At 43.1% G+C, this 19,900-nt stretch overlaps 1 protein-coding gene across 6 annotated transcripts in view; it reads right to left on the minus strand.

Moving 5' to 3' along the window:
- The window catches only part of LOC125644823 (sodium channel protein type 2 subunit alpha-like), a 115,024-nt gene that overhangs the window by 62,111 nt on the left and 33,013 nt on the right, over positions 1-19,900 (minus strand). For all 6 annotated transcript variants that reach the window (XM_075117903.1, XM_075117900.1, XM_075117904.1 and 3 more), the window contains 4 exons: positions 18,012-18,153; positions 16,088-16,294; positions 7,945-8,244; positions 1,014-1,361 (listed from right to left, as the gene is read on the minus strand). In XM_075117903.1, coding sequence (XP_074974004.1) covers positions 1,014-1,361; positions 7,945-8,244; positions 16,088-16,294; positions 18,012-18,153 — 997 coding nt within the window. The remainder of the gene's footprint in view (positions 1-1,013; positions 1,362-7,944; positions 8,245-16,087; positions 16,295-18,011; positions 18,154-19,900) is intronic.

Here is a 19,900-nt window from a genome sequence, read left to right on the forward strand (position 1 = left end):
CGAAAGCTCATGCTCAAATAAATTGGTTAGTCTCTAAGGTGCCACAAGTACTCCTTTTCTTTTTGCGAATACAGACTAACACGGCTGTTCCTCTGAAACCTGGTTAATGCTGGTTTAGCATGAAGATAAAAAGCTCTGTACAAGTGATGACAATTATCATTCCTGAAAAGGAGACTCGACATAAACAGGCTGAATCTTTTTTAGATGAAAAGATCTATCAAATATGCACAAGCACACATATACCAACTGACAGTTTCCTTCATTACTTTTTTGAATTTCTGGTCCAAAGACCTATGTCAAGATACGAAATCAACATAGAAACAAAACAAGAAATTTATGGTAATAGTGAAATTTAAACACTGCATTGTAATGAATATGTTTGTGATTAATTTTAGTACTCTTAAAAACTAGCCAGTGTCATTGACCATACATTTTGTAAAATATTATATTGTATATACCATCATTTTTGTAAATATTTTAAATATCTCATATTGGATTCCAAAATTTTACAACTTCAGCTAAAATTAAATGCAATTGGATGGGTGTATAATAAACACATTTCTCATTAATATTATGTACCTGGTCTTCCTCCCATTGAAGTTCTTGGGGGTTTGCCATTGACTTTAATGGGAATAGGCTATCACCCCTTATCTTGTTAGTTCTATGCGTTTGCAAGCACTGTACTTTTACTTAGTTGTGGACTAAAGGAAGTTTATCTATTTCAATGTGTTTTGTTGGGGCAAAACTTACATCCAGATGCAAACATTCAATTAAGATATTTTTCTCTCCCTATCTGTATATATTGAAGACAGTGCATGTAGGGAGAGCAGAATATTTGAGTTGAGTTCTGCCAGATGTATCTGAAAGGAGATTTCCCTCCCCCCACCTTTACTGTGTTAAAAGAATTACAAGATATAGATGAATTTGCAGCTATAGAAACACCTGCCTGAACTATTTCAAACTTGCTTATATGACAGTGAAGTTACTATGATCAGTGGTTTATCTATGATCACCTCTGGGAGAAGTTGTCCAGTAGGCGAAGTGAGAGCTGAAGGTCCTCCAACCAAAGAAACCACCCCATTGCAATCTACAGTGCTGTGCATCTTCCCATTTGGTGGAAGCGCTGGTACCATCCTGGATGACCTACTGGCTTCACTAATGTTACTGTTGCGTCTTTCACCATGTCTGTTTGGAGCAAAGAAAGACTCTCTTCTGCTCTCACTGTCTTCAAGAGTGCTGTGTTCATCATCAGCGAAGTCATTTTCTGATCCTATATCTTTTGCTCGACCTCTGAAGCTGAAAATGCTCGTTCTGCTGTTGCGCCTTGGGGAAAACAGGGAGCCACGAATACTCAGCAAAGACTGTAGGAAACCCCACCCCCCCACAAAGAACAGCATTAGTAAATGAAACACTTTAAAATACAATATCTTGTTTTCTCATGGTAAGTAGTAACCACACTCTAGAAAGAAGATATTTATTTGTTTTTAAGCACCAACAGTGTGCTCACAGGGCCACGTTGTCTACTTGGTGAGTGGGAATCATTTCTGAAGTGTTATGGAGGGTGTAGTCAGAAACAGGAAGGGGAATGAAGTCCAGCCACTGGCATCAAGTGTTTGGTTGTGGGTGAGGGGAAGCAGGAAGGTTTAGCAGTTAGGAGCATTGGCAAGAAGAAAAGGGACTGAGGTGGTGTCCACCATTTTCTGGGTTCTGGGGAGAGGCACGCTTCCCACCGATACCCTGACAATTTGTGTGCTCTACTTTTTTCTGTCTCCCACAAGATGGCAGGGATGAGGGGTCCTTGTACATTTTTCTTTCCGTTCTTTGTGGGAAACAGGGACCCTAAATCACAAGACTCATTACTCACTGCATCTCACTCTACTTGCCTGAGGGATGAGTGTTCTAATGATCAATGCTAAAATCACTCTGGATAAGCCTAGGCTGTACACCAGTCTGTAGTCTTCACCAGCGGGGCCCGTGATGTTGGGGCAGCGTAAGCAGCACTCTCAAACTACCACCCAGTGAAAAGTTTGGAGAAGACATGCTGGAAACTGTATTGGCACATGCCCGCCCTCACTGTGCTGTGAGGGAATGGTTGCAGAGCCCTCGTAGACTGCACAGAGTTCCCAGAAGGCCACCACTTACCCATTACAGTTCTAAAGGTGGTTTTTGCATATAGTTGAAATTACTTTTAATAAAATTCTAGGGCCATGAGATCCAATTCTGTCCTTAAATGGGAATGTGGGACTTCAAAAGGAGCTTGTATGAGTGTCCCAGGGCAGGATTTGACTCAAAGCAAGTACAGAGATCAGCAGGGACCAGAGTTATCTGAAGATGACCTTTTACCACTGAGAAAAAGAAAATCATTCTTTGTTGGTAATTCTTCTGTTTAATTACAGTACAAGAAACTGCTTCATAGAACCTGTGTCTTCCTTTCTGCATATTTCATTAGCAGCATTCATGAATAAATAAAACTAGTAACAGTCCTGGAGAAAACAAACCCTGCATTAAGCTTTCTTCAATCTTCCTTTTTTAGCAGTCTTCATGTCTTGGTATATTAAATCTCAATTCAGACACTATTCTTTCAGGAAAAACCCATTATTTACATGCATAAAATAATAGCATTTACATTCAGATTTTACTGTGAGTGCAAGAAAGAATATGAAAAGCAGAGGCTACTTTTAAAAAATATTTATCCCTACATCTGTACTAATAACAAATACTGTTGGAAATATAAATATATTATAGGTGGGTCTGGTAGCACTGCCTTTTATTAAGGCTACCCAACACTTTCAATTATAAGACTCAGACTTATAACTTTGACAGACTTTAACCATTTGGGCTGAAAATTTCCATGCCAGCTATCTGCCTCAGTCTAAATGTTTTTTGGAAAATTCCGCTTAAAGTTGCAGAGCCATTTCCAAGAAGGAGGCTAAGGAAATATGTTGTTTTGCCCATTTTAAAAAATTCTGATGTCCTTTTCTTTGGAAAGCTCTAGTGTCCTGTCCGCATCCTGTGTCATCCGTCCGTTCCCGCTTTGGGGCATAAACTTAAACTTTGGCATGGGGGTGATCTTCATTTCAATGATGTTTCTTTTGCTATCCCCATGAAAATCTGCCCAAATTTGGTAAAGTTATAAGCCCTTGAAAAATAACAGGTCACACATCTCAGTAGAGACTTCTTAGGTTTTAGCAGCTAAATTCCCTGAAGTTTCTGTCTACCTGGAGAATGCTCCAGCCTGGAGCTGAGCAGGACTTTCCCTGCAATTGCAGCTCTGGGAGCTGTGGGCTGTGCTGGGTCCACTTGAACTGGCACTTGAATTGAGAGCAGAGAGGCTCTCTGTCCTGTGCTCTCAATGCTTCCTCTGCTGTGTTCAGGAGGAGGAAGCTGACAGATTCAAATGTGATGGAGACAAGAGCCAGACCTGCGGAGAACTTGGGAGAAATAGACTGGGACAAGGAGCCTGGGGTGGAAACTAGGAACAGAGGTTGATGGAGATGGGATGGGGAAGGTGAGAAGAGGGTAAATGCAAATGGAAGTTGTGGTGAGCAGGAGACTGTGACTGGCTGGGTAAGATGATTGGGATTCAGTGCTGGGGAGGGAATGTTGAAGGCGGGGGAACTGGGAGCCCAGGGGTGAGGGAGATGACTGAGATTGTCTGAGGAGCCAGGTGGGGAGACTGCAACTATCGGGGCAAGGAGTCTGGAACTGGCATAGGTAGTCTATAAGGGTGAGACTAGGACTGATATGAGAAGCCCCTGCTGAGTGACCCATGGGGTATCAATATGGTGCCAAAGATGGAATTTCTGTTTTTTCTGTTTGCTTTTTTAAAAACCAAGTAAATGACACACAAACTACATTAAAATAACAACATTAAGGTTGCAAAGTCAAGCACTCAAAAGGTAGGAAATGCCAGAATTAAGGTTGTCTGTATAACCTTAATTCAGCCCCCTGGAGTGTGTGCGCTAAGATACAATTGTTACTTACACAATCATATTCTATTTTTTTCGCAGGACTTTATCATCATTCAGTGAATAGAATGGATGGTGCTCACTTAAGTGAGCAGCTATTTTGTTTTTTCCTTGTTCAGAGTGTGGCTCCAAACTTATTTACTGCACACTATTCAAACCCTACTGTGAAGACAGAATTATTAATTTCCTCATGGGCTTTTCTGTGGCATTCATCACTGTAATATATCCAAGTACTACACAAATGGTTATGAATTTATTTCACAAAACTCCTGTGAGGTGAGGGATTGAAATTATCCCTATTTTAAAGATGGGGAATTGAAACACAGAGAGATTGAGGTCAAATTTGGCCACTAATTTTGGTGTCCAATTTGAGACCTCTAGGACCTGATTTTCAGAGTACTTATTATATATAGCGCTTTATATGTTCAACACATAGTTCCCATTCACTTCATTTGCAGCTGGGAGTGCTCAGCATTTCTGGAAATGAGACCTGAAGGTCTCAAGTCAGACACCCAGAAAATTAGGAATGTGCAATTAGTGACAACCCATGAAAAGTTTGTTTTAAGTAACATAATGCATCCTTTATCACATAGCAACTCTGTAGCAGAGGGAGGGATAGAATCCAATTCTCCAGGGCAGCATTCAACTGCCTACACCAGGAGAACATCTTGCATTCTCCTGCCTCATTCACTACACACCTTTCACCTCCCGCAACATATGAAGCACATATCCTACAGACAACAGTCTCCTTCGCTACATAACCCTGAATCATGCCCAAACAAGATCCAACCTGTGCACTGAATGACGCAGGGGTCCTGTGGAAAAAGCAGTATGTGATCATGTAATTGTATCATTATGCATACACACAAAGCTGAATTAAAGTTGGTGTATTTCTAGCATTTACTAACTTTTGAGAGCTTCACATTGCAAATGCTCTTATAACATAGTTTTTGTGTGTAATTGTATTTATAACTTCTTTCGTGCATTGCATCACTAAAAAAGGTTTTCATTTCCATATGTTTTTAAGGTATGCCAAACTTTTGTGACTATTGTGTGTGTGTGTGTGTGTTTGTGTGTGTGACTGTGTCCCTTTTTTGGAAGTTACAGTAATCAGTTAGAGGTGCCCTCTTTGACTAATTTTGATCTTTCTTGGCAAGTAATTATATTTAATTTTGTATTTTTCATAACTTAATTATACATCATTTATATTCTGCAGTTACACATTAGTACTCTGTATAGTTACATATCCACCAAAATTAATTGTTACAGTTATTTACTTGGTGGCACTGTAATTTGTTTGATAAATAGTGTAACAAAGACTGCAGTACATTCATCTTTAATTTAGGTTATACAACTCAAAATCTGAGATAATCAATTTTTGTAATAATTTCTAAGGCCTAACTCTACAATCCCTCCATACGTTGGACTCCCATTGATTTTGAGCCCTAGGTTGGGCCCTAAGGGAGTAACTCCAGAGGGAAAAGTGCACAGTCAGATTGAAAGAGCTGTGTGCTTCTCAGACACATATGCTCAAAATACATATTCAGAAGAAACAGACCCCTCACTCCAAATCTGTAGCAGTTGCTGTGCATGCAGGGGGACACATGGGATACAGGAGCCGATTCAGCTCCCACTGAAATGAATGGAGACCTCTCCAGGGGAGCTGGAGCAGATCCATGGTGAATAGGGTGTGAGAGGAGATCTGTGGATGAAGACTGCTGCTCCCAACTTATATGCACACACATGGAGTCTTGAGCCAGTGGATCAGAGCAGCACACAGACCCATTCACCATGTTTTCTCTGATCTTTCAGCCCATTCACCATGTTAATCATTGCTACTCACACTATAATGTACAATCATTAGGGAGTTCTCTGTGTGGCACACCAGGCACCAAGTCTTTCCAACACAGACTCTTCCCATCTATCTCCTTTCATTGCACAATGGACAGATGGCATTTTCATTGCATTTTGGCCATTCCCTGGATATGTAGAGGGGCAAGATTTGCTCCGAAAGTACTGATATTGCTTCACAAACAGTGACCAAGTTATCTAGTTAAATTGGTGATTTGATACTCTTTAGAGCACTAGCTCCATTGATAAGTTCAGCGGTGAAAAGTTTTACTTTAGGTGGTTGTTCTTCTAGCTACTTTATCCCTGCTTGTGTAAGTCATGGCCTGTTAAGATAAGCTATTTCCCTTTTTTACTGTACCTTTCCCTTATTTAATCGGAAACCTAAAACGTATAATGTTTGTTTCTACTTGATGGGTTTTCATTTTACATGATGAATTAACATTTAGTTCAGTGCTATGGAAAGTATTTAAAGAGCCTTGAGATTTTTAAGCTTGCTAAGGTTCGATAGTAGTTTCATTAGCTCTTGCTGATGTGGGACTTGGTAGTAAAAGGCAGGAAGACTGTCAGAGAGGTTAAGAAAATATGATGGACTAATCCATGACAATGATATTTTACTGTTAGATATTAAATCCACATCAAGTTACTGACTTCCCCATACGATCTCTGTCCTGTAAGCATACAAGAGAGTTGTAGAGCATGGGGTTAACCACAGGAGGGCGTGTGATTTAGTAGTTAGAGCTCAGGACTAGGTTTCAGAAGTTCATGGTTCTGCTGGCTCTGTCACTGACCCTTCTGTGTGACTTAAGCAAATCACTTAGTATCCCCATCTGTGACACAGGGATGATAATACGTATCAAACTCAGACGGATACTGTCAAGCTTAATTCATGACTATAAAGCCCTTTGAGCTCCTTAGATGAAAGGCATTATATGGGCCTGATCCAAAGCCCATTGCAATGAATGGTAAGACACTCATTGACTGTAATGGGCTTTGGATCCGACCCAAAATACATAAGTTCAAAGTACTTATTACTATTATTATACCAAATCAAATTATAGCTACCCAAGAATTTTTATCTTTAGACATTAAATGGGCACTTAAATGCATACAGTATCTGGGAATTTGAATTGAGTTATATAAGCAGTTATCCCAGTGTGATAGGAGGGATACCGTGACTTAGGACTTCTCTACATAGGGAAGTTAGTGTGCAGCAAGCCAAGGTATAAATCTACAGCACACTAGTTTGACACACAGTAATTCACTGTGTGGATCCTGCTACCACACACTAAGTCTGTAGTGCACTTTGACATCCTACTGTTTCAAACATCAGAGCATTTAACATTTTGTTATTGAACATTTAGTGTGCTGTAGCAGGATCCACAGTGTGAGTTAGTGGATGTCAAGGTAGCAAACTACAGATTCACATCCTGGCTTGCCATCCACTAACTTACCATGAAGACAAGCCCTTTCTGTGGTGGAATATAATGATGCTCTCATATAGAATGGATTAATTTAAAATGAACAGTATGTCTAAATTACTTATTGGTATAAGCTTAAATGTTCCCCTGTCCCATTCTCATTATTTTGGAAACAGGAATATTTTTCTCATTTGCCGTCATTTAAAAATAAGTTCAGTAATACAAACAACAAAAGCTAAGGGTGATCTGGTATTCCTAGAATGCAGAGAATACATGGGGATGTTGTCTCCTACAAAGGTTTTATTGTTTGGGGCTTGAGATGATTTAGGAGTGGACAACCAATGAGTAACTTATGTAAGTTTTCCTAATGAGTTCCAATCAAAACATTTTTACCACTCCACACCATCAAATACTCTGTGTATGCCAGATATTTTATAGAAATACATTTTTAGAAGTGTTTTAGCAAAGTTTTGGGTAAGTAAGCCCATGTTAGATAATTTAACAGAAACATCCAGCTAACTGTTTGAAACACTGCTGACTATAATAATTACAAAAACTAAGTTTACACGGAAGCTCTTTTCCCCACATTTTCCTTTTCTTCTCTCTTCATATAGTCATAGTCTTCTACCTGTAACATTGCTGGAATTTCAATGATCAACAGATCATGGTAGTAGAAGAACATAGATTATTTAGTAAGAGCACTGTACCTGGTGGGGGGAAGTGAACCTCTTTTCATATGTCAGTCGACTCGCTTCCATCGAGAATCGGAAACTTTTCCTTCTGATACTGTCCTCTGATTCAGATTTGGGGAACTTTTCAACATCTCCTTTGTCCTCTGCTTCAGACAGTTCCTTCTGTCTTCTTTTCTTCCTTCTGTTTCTCCTTTCTTTAGCACTCTTTGAGCTCAACTTCGATGCTTCTGAGGAACTTTCCAAGAGCTCCCCTAATCCCCCTACTCCACTCAAATCTCTTGACGCAACTGACGCTGCTGCTACTGCTGCTGTTGCCTGTTGGTTTACAAGGTGTGGTATTTTTAGAATGTAGCTAGCTAACAATTTTATATACTTGTACTGATTTTTATTATTATCAGTGTAATCAGTTGCAACTTGCAAGCAACATTTCAATCCGGCAAACATTCTCAAAAAAAATAAATTCAAGACAATTTTGTTTAGAGAAATATTTAGTTCCCTATTATATAGAGCACAAGACAACAAAAGAACTAGTTTAAGTCGTACCATAACAGCACAGCTCCCCAAAGACAAAGGTACAATACATCAGCTTAAAATCAAAGTAGTACAAGAAATCATGAGCATTGTATCCTCCATGCACTTCAGATCTATGTGCTTCTCCCTCTCTCATGAGAAAGACAATACATTCTACTACAGAACAACTCAGCTGGTCCCCTCTGCCTGTTCACAGTGAGAACTACTGGTTGTTCTTTCTGTATGGAGATATGTAACTCATACCATGTGACTTGATCCATTAAAATAGGTAGAGGGATTGATTGACTTAACCATTGGTGCAAAGAGACATTTAGGGCAGATTCAGGACCTTTTCCTGGGAGTGACTGTAAACTGTTCTGAAATGCTGCAGTGGAGGATATGTTGGGGAAGCTGCCAGGCCTCCACAGGTTGACAAGGTCAGAAGATGTGTGACTCCAGAAATGGCTAATTTTGTGTGTGAAAAGAGAGATCAGTAATTACCCACCAAAATAACATCATATTTGGTACCAGAGTTATTCAGGGTAGATGTGATGTACCTCTCTGACAGGGGAGTGGCTATATTTTTGGTTGATGTTAGAGGGGGAATTGTTAAGCTATCTTAGAACCTGGCTTCAGGTGGGGGGAGGCAGCCAAGCTGTTTGCTGGCATCTCCTTGTGGCATGTGTTCAGTGTCAGTACTCATTTGATAGGGGAGCTGGTTCTCTGATACACTGGAATTCAGGGGCAGACTTAGGGGAAGGCATCCCCAGAGAAGCTGGGGAATGGGGTTGTGGCTCCTAATGTGTTGTGTAGCAAGGAGAAAATCCACTTTTCCAGCCCATTTACCCTCACACAAGAGGAGGGCATTGGAGTCCTAGCCATAGGCTTGGATCAGATGCCGTGAGGCTGGGGGAGCTGATGACAACCCTCAAACAGGGGGAAAGGAATGATGATCCAGGCTATATGAGTTGTTCCTGGAGTGTTCCCAATGAGTAATTTAATAAAGTTGTGGCCTAAATAAACCATGTCTGTTGCATCTTGTCTTTCTTCCTGTGTGTCTGGGACAAAAGTTCTACATCCCGCTCTAAAAGAGCTCAGCTGGTTCTTTCTGGCTATTCATAGTGAGGATTAATTGTTGTTCTTTCTATGTGGGCTTAGGAAACACATTCTTCTTTGAGTAGTGTTCCTGTGGGTGCTCCACTTTAGGCGTCTGTGTGCCCCTGCACCTCTAATCGGAGATTTTTGGTAGCAGTGTCCCATTGAGCCTGCACATGTGCTCTCCCTCCCTCCTGGGCGAACCCCCCTCACTTCCTTCTCTACCACTCTGAAGGAAGGAGCAGTTGTCCCTTCCTGATCTGTGTCATTAGCATAAGTAGTGTTTGTTTTGTTACCTTTGTTCTCCCTAAAAGCACTCAGGCTAGTGTTTTATTTTATTTTATTCCTTTGGTTTAAAAAGAAAAGAGAAAAAGGAAAAGAACTTCACTTTCCTTCCCTGTCTGGGGGCATTTCCCTCCCCCACCCCCACTCTGCCCTCCCCGGGCATCTAGTAGACTCATAATTATTTTCTTTTTCAGTTAAAAAAAAAAAGTAAAGACCATGTTCTTCCGCATATTCCTCCCTGCTAGAGGATGACAAGCCCCTGCCCAGGGGCTTGCCTGGCTCTCTCTGCTCCAAGCGGTGCCTCTCTTGCCAGAAGTCAGTTCCTCTAATAGCCAGACACTCACTGTGCCTGGGAGACCCTCACAGAAGTGTTTTACCTGCCACGCCTAAAACTGCAGCCTCACAGGAGTTGGGAGCTGAAGTAAAAAATTCCTCCCTATAGAGAAAACACTTCAGTCTGCAGGGGACTCTGGTGGGTGTTGACCCCGGATCATCACCGGAGCCTTCACTTCAAAAGGGGTCAAGTGGGGAAGAGGAGAAGAGAGAAAGAGAGAGAGAAAAAAAAAGAAGAAGCCACCAGCAGATTCTCCCTGGGAAGGCTCCTCTGAGCAACTGGCCAGCCAGAGAGGTGTTCCCCAGTGCGGCCATCTCGGCACCGACCCCCGAGCAACTGGCCAGCCAGAGGGGTGTTCCCCAGTGCGGCCATCTCGGCACCAACCCCCAAGCAACTGGCCAGCCAGAGGGATGATCCCCAGAGCGGCCATCTCGGCACCGACCCCCGGGGAACTGGCCAGCCAGAGGGATGTTCCCCAGTGCGGCCATCTCGGCACTGACCCCCGAGCAACTGGCCAGGTAGAGGGGTGTTCCCCAGTGCGGCTATCTCGGCACCGACCTCCGAACAACTGGCCAGCCAGAGGGGTGTTCCCCAGTGTGGCCATCTTGGCACTGACCCCTGAGCAAGTGGCCAGCCAGAGGGAAGTTCCCCAGTGCGGCCATCTCGGCACCGACCCCCGAGCAAGTGGCCAGCCAGAGGGAAGTTCCCCAGTGCGGCCATCTCGGCACCGACCCCCGAGCAACTGGCCAGGTAGAGGGGTGTTCCCCAGTGCGGCCATCTCGGCACCGACCCCCGAGCAAGTGGCCAGGTAGAGGGGTGTTCCCCAGTGCGGCCATCTCGGCACCGACCCCCGAGCAAGTGGCCAGCCAGAGGGGTGTTCCCCAGTGCGGCCATCTCGGCACCAACCCCCAAGCAACTGGCCAGCCAGAGGGATGATCCCCAGAGCGGCCATCTCGGCACCGACCCCCGGGGAACTGGCCAGCCAGAGGGATGTTCCCCAGTGCGGCCATCTCGGCACTGACCCCCGAGCAACTGGCCAGGTAGAGGGGTGTTCCCCAGTGCGGCTATCTCGGCACCGACCTCCGAACAACTGGCCAGCCAGAGGGGTGTTCCCCAGTGTGGCCATCTCGGCACTGACCCCTGAGCAACTGGCCAGCCAGAGGGAAGTACCCCAGTGCGGCCATCTCGGCACTGTCCCCTGAACAACTGGCCAGCCAGAGGGGTGATCCCCAGTGCGGCCATCTCGGCACTGACCCCTGAGCAACTGGCCAGCCAGAGGGGTGTTCCCCAGTGCGGCCATCTCGGCACCGACCCCCGAGCAACTGGCCAGCCAGAGGGGTGTTCCCCAGTGTGGCCATCTTGGCACCGACCCCCGAGCAACTGGCCAGTCAGAAGGGTGTTCCCCAGTTCGGCCATCTCGGCACCAACCCCTGAACAACTGGCCAGCCAGAGAGATGATCCCCAGAGCGGCCATCTCGGCACCGACCTCCGAACAACTGGCCAACCAGAGGGGTGATCCCCAGTGCAGCCATCTCGGCACCGACCTCCGAACAACTGGCCAACCAGAGGGGTGATCCCCAGTGCAGCCATCTCGGCACCGACCCCCGAGCAACTGGCCAGCCAGAAGGGTGTTCCCCAGTGCGGCCATCTCGGCACCGACCCCCAAGCAACAGGCCAGCCAGAGGGATGATCCCCAGTGCGGCCATCTCGGCACTGACCCCCGAGCAACTGGCCAGGTAGAGGGGTGTTCCCCAGTGCGGCTATCTCGGCACTGTCCCCCGAACAACTGGCCAGCCAGAGGGGTGATCCCCAGTGCGGCCATCTCGGCACCGACCCCCGAACAACTGGCCAGCCAGAGGGGTGATCCCCAGTGCGGCCATCTCGGCACCGACCCCCAAGCAACTGGCCAGCCAGAGGGATGTTCCCCAGTGCAGCCATCTCGGCACCGACCCCTGAGCAAGTGGCCAGCCAGAGGGAAGTTCCCCAGTGCGGCCATCTCGGCACCGACCCCCGAGCAAGTGGCCAGCCAGAGGGAAGTTCCCCAGTGCGGCCATCTCGGCACCGACCCCCGAGCAACTGGCCAGGTAGAGGGGTGTTCCCCAGTGCGGCCATCTCGGCACCGACCCCCGAGCAAGTGGCCAGGTAGAGGGGTGTTCCCCAGTGCGGCCATCTCGGCACCGACCCCCGAGCAAGTGGCCAGCCAGAGGGAAGTTCCCCAGTGCGGCCATCTCGGCACCGACCCCCGAGCAACTGGCCAGCCAGAGGGGTGATCCCCAGTGTGGCCATCTTGGTACCGATCCCAGGGAACTGGCCAGCCAGAGGGGTGATCCCAGTGCAGCCAATACCAGCAGAGGAACCTCTTGCTGTTAGCGCAGCTGCTGCTCTGGGTCCCTGGGAAGCTCTGGAAGCTGAAACTTGAGAAGGGGCTTCCTGCTGTGAGCTCTGCCCTGCTCTGAGCTCTGTTCTCTGCAGGACAAGGGGCTTCTGTAAGCTCTGTAAAAAGAAAAGGAGTACTTGTGGCACCTTAGAGACTAACCTTAGAGACTAACTCTGTGCTGCTCTGAGCTCTACCCAGGGTAACTACTGCAGGGACAGGGCACAGTTACCGTACCATCTCTAAAAGAGCGACACAGAGAAGCCCTGCTGTCGCTCTGCTTGGGCACTGAGACACCAGAGGCTTCCACCATCATGCTCTGAGACAAGGGTACCACCCCCTAAGGAGAGGGGACAGTTACCGTATCATCTCTAAAAGAGTGACATAGAGAAACCCTTTGGTACCAGATGCAACAAAAGTCCCATCTAGGAAGCGTTCTGCACCTTCCCAACCATTGATACCGACTACAGACACTCCTCTGGCATTCCAGATGAGCCCCTGGTAACACAGGTGCTCTGATACTCTGGAGACCTGTGGCCTCAGTACCCAGGGAGAGACAATTACCATACAGTCTCTAAAAAAGTGGCACCAACAAACTTTTTGTACTGGGCAAAACTCTCATTTAGGGAGTGCTCTGCCCAACTATCAGTACTGACAATGTACCACGAACCCTCCTTTGTGGTACCAAATGAACCCATGGTACTGCATGAGCTCTGCTACCCTGGAGACCTGATGATTGGGGAAGAACCACAATCCCCATTACTTGGTACCAGGACCCCGGCACCCAGAATCGCTCTTAGCACTGGGTTGTATACTGCCAATACCCCAGGCACCCTTACCCACTGATGAATCTGACACTGGGCAGGAGGAGATCATTCCCTGGCCTTTCAAGGTGGCCCACCACCACACTACAAGAGTCATCCCCAATTCCATCACGCCAACTGCTTGTGCCTGCCTTCCTGCCTCTCCCTCCCAAGGCCATATTGTAACTCTTCGGGTATATACACACACATGGCGCGACCGTCTCCGGTGTCTCTCAAGGAGAGTCCACCAGATGGTTTGCTACAGCCTGGCACCTGAGCCAGGGCAGGAGAGCACCTGAGCCAGGACAGGAGAAACCTTTTCAGAACAGGAAAGAAGGGGGAAGGGGGAGGGGGAACCACACCTGAAGAGGAAGCTATCTCTTCAGCACACTTCTCCTCATCTCTCCCAGATGAGACTGTGCTGCCCCACCCCTCATCACTAGGTGAAGATTTAAGAACTTTCTGGATCTTACCAAGAGGGTGGCAGATGCCCTTACAGGAGGTGGCGGATACACATCACAAGTTGGTGGAAATTCTGCACACTACCTTCTCATCTAGAACTGTCCTCCCCATTAATGAGCTGATTCTAGATCCTACCAAAATCATCTGGCAGAGCCAGCCTCCATTGCACCAACCAGCAACAGAGTGTAAACAAAAACAACCCTACATCTCTACCCAAAGAGGCAGACTTTGTTTTCAACATCCGCAACCCAACTCCAATCCAATCCAGTCATAGTGGATGTGGTTAATACATGAAGCAAGCAACATAATGCCAATCAACTCCATATGATCAGGCTTTGCAAGATGGCGTATTCATCGACAACATTACTGTTTAGAGTCATAAATTACCAAACTGTCATGGCCAAAACAATTTTGTTAATCTTGGGAAACCTAGGATGTTTCTGAAACATTACTGGAAACACAAAAAGAACAGATTCAGACCATCCTTAGAGAAGGTCAGTTAATAGTCAGACCGGTCCTAGAGACACCACTGGATGTAGCTGTTACAGCTGCCCGCCCAGTCTCCATGACAGTAGTACTGAGGTGGGTTGTGGGGATTGGGTTTTTTTTGTTCGCTACACCTCTCTAGCTTTTTTGGGGGGATGAACTAATCACGGAAGGAGTGAAAATGTGCCTTTCTACCCTTTTTCACCTCCAGCCCTGCATTGATCACAACTCGACTGGACCCAGTAACCTGCCCTGTAATGGGTGAATCCTTCTCATTTTCTCACACACACAAAGAAGCATTGCACATCACCCCTGTTCTCAGATTACTCCACTGACTCCCCATTCATTTAAACAATAATTTTGCATAGACTTTATCTAGCTTTTGTTTCTCTCTGTTCCCCACTCTTCTTGCTATTCTAGCATCAGTCTCTGTTGCTTCATGCAAATGCACAAGTACAGTGGCAGCTGTCTGGAATAGCCTCCAGATAGCCTTCAATTTAATTAATCTCCATCTGCTTTCAGATATTGCCTGAAACCTTATCTTATCCCCCTACTTGCCTATAGAGCTTTGTTTTTAATTTTGTAACTGCATTTTTTAATATAATGTATGAAAAGTACTAGAGAAAATAAAGTTTATATTAAATGTTAATACACATAATGGCTAAATTTTTTAAAAATTCCATATCAATGACAATAGATATCAATACCAAATTTGAAAAAAGGATGTACCATTGCTAATATATGTTTTTATTCTCCACAATTCTGCTCCTTTCTGATTGATTTGAAATGACAGTGTTTAATGGCTATATATGCTATTGCAGATAGTGAAGAAATCTTTCTTTTCAAGGTAAAGATAGGGGGCCTGATTAACTGTTGCCTTGCACCTTATGGAGTCATTTATACCTGGTCAAAGTATGTGTAAAATAATACATGTGTAAATGACTAGAGAATTCTGATTTGCTAGCATTTTACACCCAGTTTGTACTGACATAAATGACTAGACTAGGTGCAAGGCAGTGGAAATGCAAGCCGAGAAATTAGATGTTGGGTTCTCAAGTATAACACATTGTCAGACAATTTGTCTTTGGATAATAAACCCTCATACAACAGGTGTATATTAAAAATTACATTTTCTTGTAACATTATTTGTTATAAAAGATTATCCAAGAAGTAATTCCATCCATCACCCCTTTGTTACTTAAAGCATTTATATCCTTTTCTAAGGCCCTAATAGACTTAAGTGTGGTTACAATTAGGTATGTGCTTAAATACTGTGCTGGAACGAGGCCTATGAGAATATCCTAGTACTAATACCTTTCCTTCAGTCTTTTTTTGTTCTGAATGTTTGGGAGGGATTATTAAATAGAGCAGCTCTGAACATCCTCTCACAGACTATAAACCAGAAGCAACTTATTTTAATGCCACCTGACTTTTTCACAACTGTTATGAGATTTGTAACCCCAGGATGTCATCAATATCATGCATGGTAATTCTCCATTATAGCCAACTTTCTGTAACATTGTAATCACCAATCTTTTACCAGTAGAACTTTACGGTGAACTTAGTAACAGTGGTTTACTGCGCCATGAATTTGGTTTCTTGTCATTTTGTTGGTGAGATTATAAATTGTTGATTCACTTAATAAACTAGTTACTTTAGGTGATAAACAAGGCTTCTTGTTTTTCAGTTAACTGTTCAGTATATTATATATTATTACATGTACTAATTTATGTGAGTAATTTATAATTTTAGGCATAAGAATAAGGACGTGCAGAAACAGACAAAGTACATTTTTTACACAGAAAATACCTGAGCTTCTTCTTGTTGTTTTTTTAGCTGTTCAAGCATCTGCTGAAATTCTGCCTCTTTCTGCTCTGCTTCTTCCAGGGTTGCTTGATTCTGTTCTTCATAGGCCATAGCAACAACAGCCAGGATCAAATTCACCAGATAGAAAGAGCCCAAAAAAATCACCAGAACAAAAAATATCATGTATGTTTTGCCAGCAGCTCGTAGCGTCTGGGGGAAAACAATTCCGTATAAATGTGTAGTGTCACTGCTAGTCTGATAGTATGTTAGTGATGCAGTTCATGCTCTGATAAGTAGTAGTTTAAAGGGTTTGTCACGACTAGGGCTGTCAAGCGATTAAATAAAATTAATTGCAATTAATTGCGCAATTAATCATGCTGCTAAACAATAATAGAATACCATTGATTTAACATTTTTTGGATGTTTTCTACATTTTCAAACATACTGATTTCAATTACAACACAGAATACAGAGTGTACAGTGCTCACTTTATATATATTTTTATTACAAATATTTGCACTGAAAAAAACCCAACAAAATAGTATTTTTCAGTTCACCTAATAGAAATGGAGTGCAATCTGTTTATCAGGAGATAACTCTGCCCACTTCTTGTTTACAATGTCACCTGAAAGTGAGAACAGGCATTCGTATGGCAGTGTTGTAGCCAGCGTCACAAGATATTTACATGCCAGATGTGCTAAAGATTCATATGTCCCTTCATGCTTCAACCACCATTTCAGAGGACACGTGTCCATGCTGATCACAGGTTCTGCTCGATAACGATCCAAAGCAGTACAGACCGACGCATGTTCATTTTCATCATCTGAGTAAGATGCCACTAGCAGAAGGTTGATTTTCTTTTTTGATGTTTCAGGTTATGTAGTTTCCACATTGGAGTGTTGTTTTTTTAGACTTCTGAAAGCATGCTCCACACTTCATCCCTCTTAGATTTTGGACAGCACTTCAGATTCTTAAACCTTGGGTCAAGTGCTGTAACTATCTTTAGAAATCTCACATTGGTACCTTCTTTGCATTTTGTCAGATCTGCTGTGAAAGTGTTCTTAAAATGAACATGTGCCAGGTCATCATCTGAGACTCCTATAACATGAAATATATGGCAGAATGCAGGTAAAACAGAACAGGAGACATACAATTCTCCCCCAAGGAGTTCAGTCACAAATTTAATTAACGCATGATTTTTTTAACGAGCATCATCAGCATGGAAGCATGTCCTCTGGAATGGTGGCCGAAGCATGAAGGGGCATATGAATATTTAGCATATCTAGCACGCAAATACCTTGCAATACTGGCTACAAAAGTGCCATGCGAACACCTGTTCTCACTTTCAGGTGACATTGTAAATAAGAAGCAGGCAGCAGTATCTCCCGTAAATGTAAACAAACTTGTTTGTCTTAGCGATTGGCTGAACAAGAAGTAGGACTGAGTGGACTTGTAGTCTCTAAAGTTTTACACTGGTTTGTTTTTGAGTGCAGTTACGTAACAAAAAAAATCTGTATTTGTAAGTTACACTTTCACAATAAAGAGATTGCACTTCAGTACTTGTAGGAGTTGAATTGAAAAAATACTATTTCTTTTGTTTATCATTTTTAAAGTGCATATATTTGTAATCAAAATAATAATATAAAGCGAGCACTGCGCACTTTGTATTCTGTGTTGTAATAGAAATCAATATATTTGAAAATGTAGAAAAACATCCAAAAATATTTAATATATTTCAATTGGTATTCTATTGTTTAACAATGCAATTGATCACAATTTAAAAAATTAATCACGATTAATTTTTTTTAAGTTAATCGCGTGAGTTAACTGAAATTAATCGACAGCCCTAGTCACAACTGAATATGTCTATTCATACAATTTTACCATATAAATAATACTTAGCATTTGATTCACACAAGGTTCTTACCAACTGATAAAGATTTTCCCAGAAGTCCTGAGTCATCAGCCGAAAGAGTGACAAGAATGCCCAACTGAATGTGTCAAAGCTTGTGTAGCCATAATTGGGGTTTCTACCAGCTTTCACACATATATATCCTTCTGGACATTGACTGTGTGAAGACAGAATATGAGGTGTTATAGTTAACTTTCAGTCCACTCTGACTCTGTGTTATGTTTCAGAACAAAATGCATTATTTTCATTTGCCATATCATCTATTATTTTTGGACAGTTGTTCTTTAGGAAACTCTTGTTAATTAAAATTTTGTGTTTTAAGACAATTCCAGAAGGCTCCCAAAAACCCAGCTAAGATAAAAATAAATGAAAAATGCCCCTTTAGTTTGTATTTTGTTACTAAGTAGCACTTGCTTGTTTTCCTTAATGAAAACCTGTCAAACTATTTAGTTCAGAATTTCAACAGTCACATTTTTCAACAATAATCTCCAATCCAAACCAGTAATTCCCAGACAAAAAATACTTGCTAAAATGGAGGTTGTAAATAAAGCTGGGTGAATAACTGATTTTTTGGTTCACTGGCAGATCTGGAAAAAAACTGGTTTGGGTCAAACCAAATCTAAAAACTGTAAATTGAAAAAAATTCTGTTTCTGGTTGAATGAAACATGGGGCTGGACACAGACATTTAGGCCAGTGGCACTTATGTGGGTTGTGAGAGACCCATGCTGAATTCCCCGACCTGCCTGATATGGAAAAGTAATTTGAACTACAGTCTCCCACATCACAGGGAGAGTGCCTTAGCCACTGTGCTATAGGTTAGTCTAAGGCAGGGTGTGCTAAATCTCTCTTGTTGGAGCTGTTCCATTTTGTATGAAGAATTAGGGTTATCAACTTTGTTTGGATGAATTCCTGGAGGTTTCATCACGTGACATTACCTTTAATTAAAGATTAAATCTTTAATTCCTGGAGACTCCAGGACAATCCTGGAGGGTTGGTAACCCTATGAAGAATTCATTGGCGCAGCAGCTTGAAATTGGATCTCTCACATCATACGTGGATGCTCTAACCATCAGGCTATAGAGTCATCCTCATGGTCTTTCCAAGGCCTAATTATGAATGACTGTGAATTGCCACTATGAATGACAGTGTGTCAGGCAAAGAGAATAAGGATGCAATATGGGGGATGCAAATTCAAGTTCCTTTTCACATCCCAGGCAAGTGCACTAACCACTGGGTAAAAGTTATAAGGGAGCTCATAGCCTCAGCTTCCAGGCATAGGCCTCATTTATTTATTTATTTACTTATTTTGTTACTGTTATTATTGGCCGAACATATTTGGCAAATTCACAAATAGTTTCACATTGACCAAAACAGCAATTTCCAGTCAATAAATTATTTGTCTGAACATTTTCACTCGCTCTCGTTGTAAATATCCAGTAATTTAGAACATTAGACAAATGTGGTTCTAAGTCAGGAAGTCCACAGCTAAGATTAAGAAACAAATGTTTTCTGTAAATTGTTTCACTCTACACATTTAGTTTCTTGAGCTTAACTGGCAAGTATATTCCTTCAACTCTGCCCATTTGATTGTAAAGCTGGCCACTCTGCAAGACCTATTTAGAAGCCTGTAAATTGCTTAGACCTTGTGGAGTTTTCAAAGGTTCAAATACTTGTATAAAACAAGTATTGAATTAACCAGCTGACGCTCAAAAAAGTATTAAAATGCTCTAGCTCATGCTCAGGAAAAAAAATTACAATTTCTAGGCCAATCTGCACCAACCTAGTTTGAGTCTTAAGATTCAGTTGGATCACTGAGTGCCCTTTAGCTGTTCTCCCTGAGGCAAATGCACCAAGAAGAAACTGTGAGACACAGAGACACAATTCCTCCCCTAGCTCCAGAGTG

The sequence above is a fragment of the Caretta caretta genome, chromosome 11 (assembly GCF_965140235.1).
Source record: "Caretta caretta isolate rCarCar2 chromosome 11, rCarCar1.hap1, whole genome shotgun sequence".
NCBI lineage: Eukaryota > Metazoa > Chordata > Testudines > Cheloniidae > Caretta > Caretta caretta.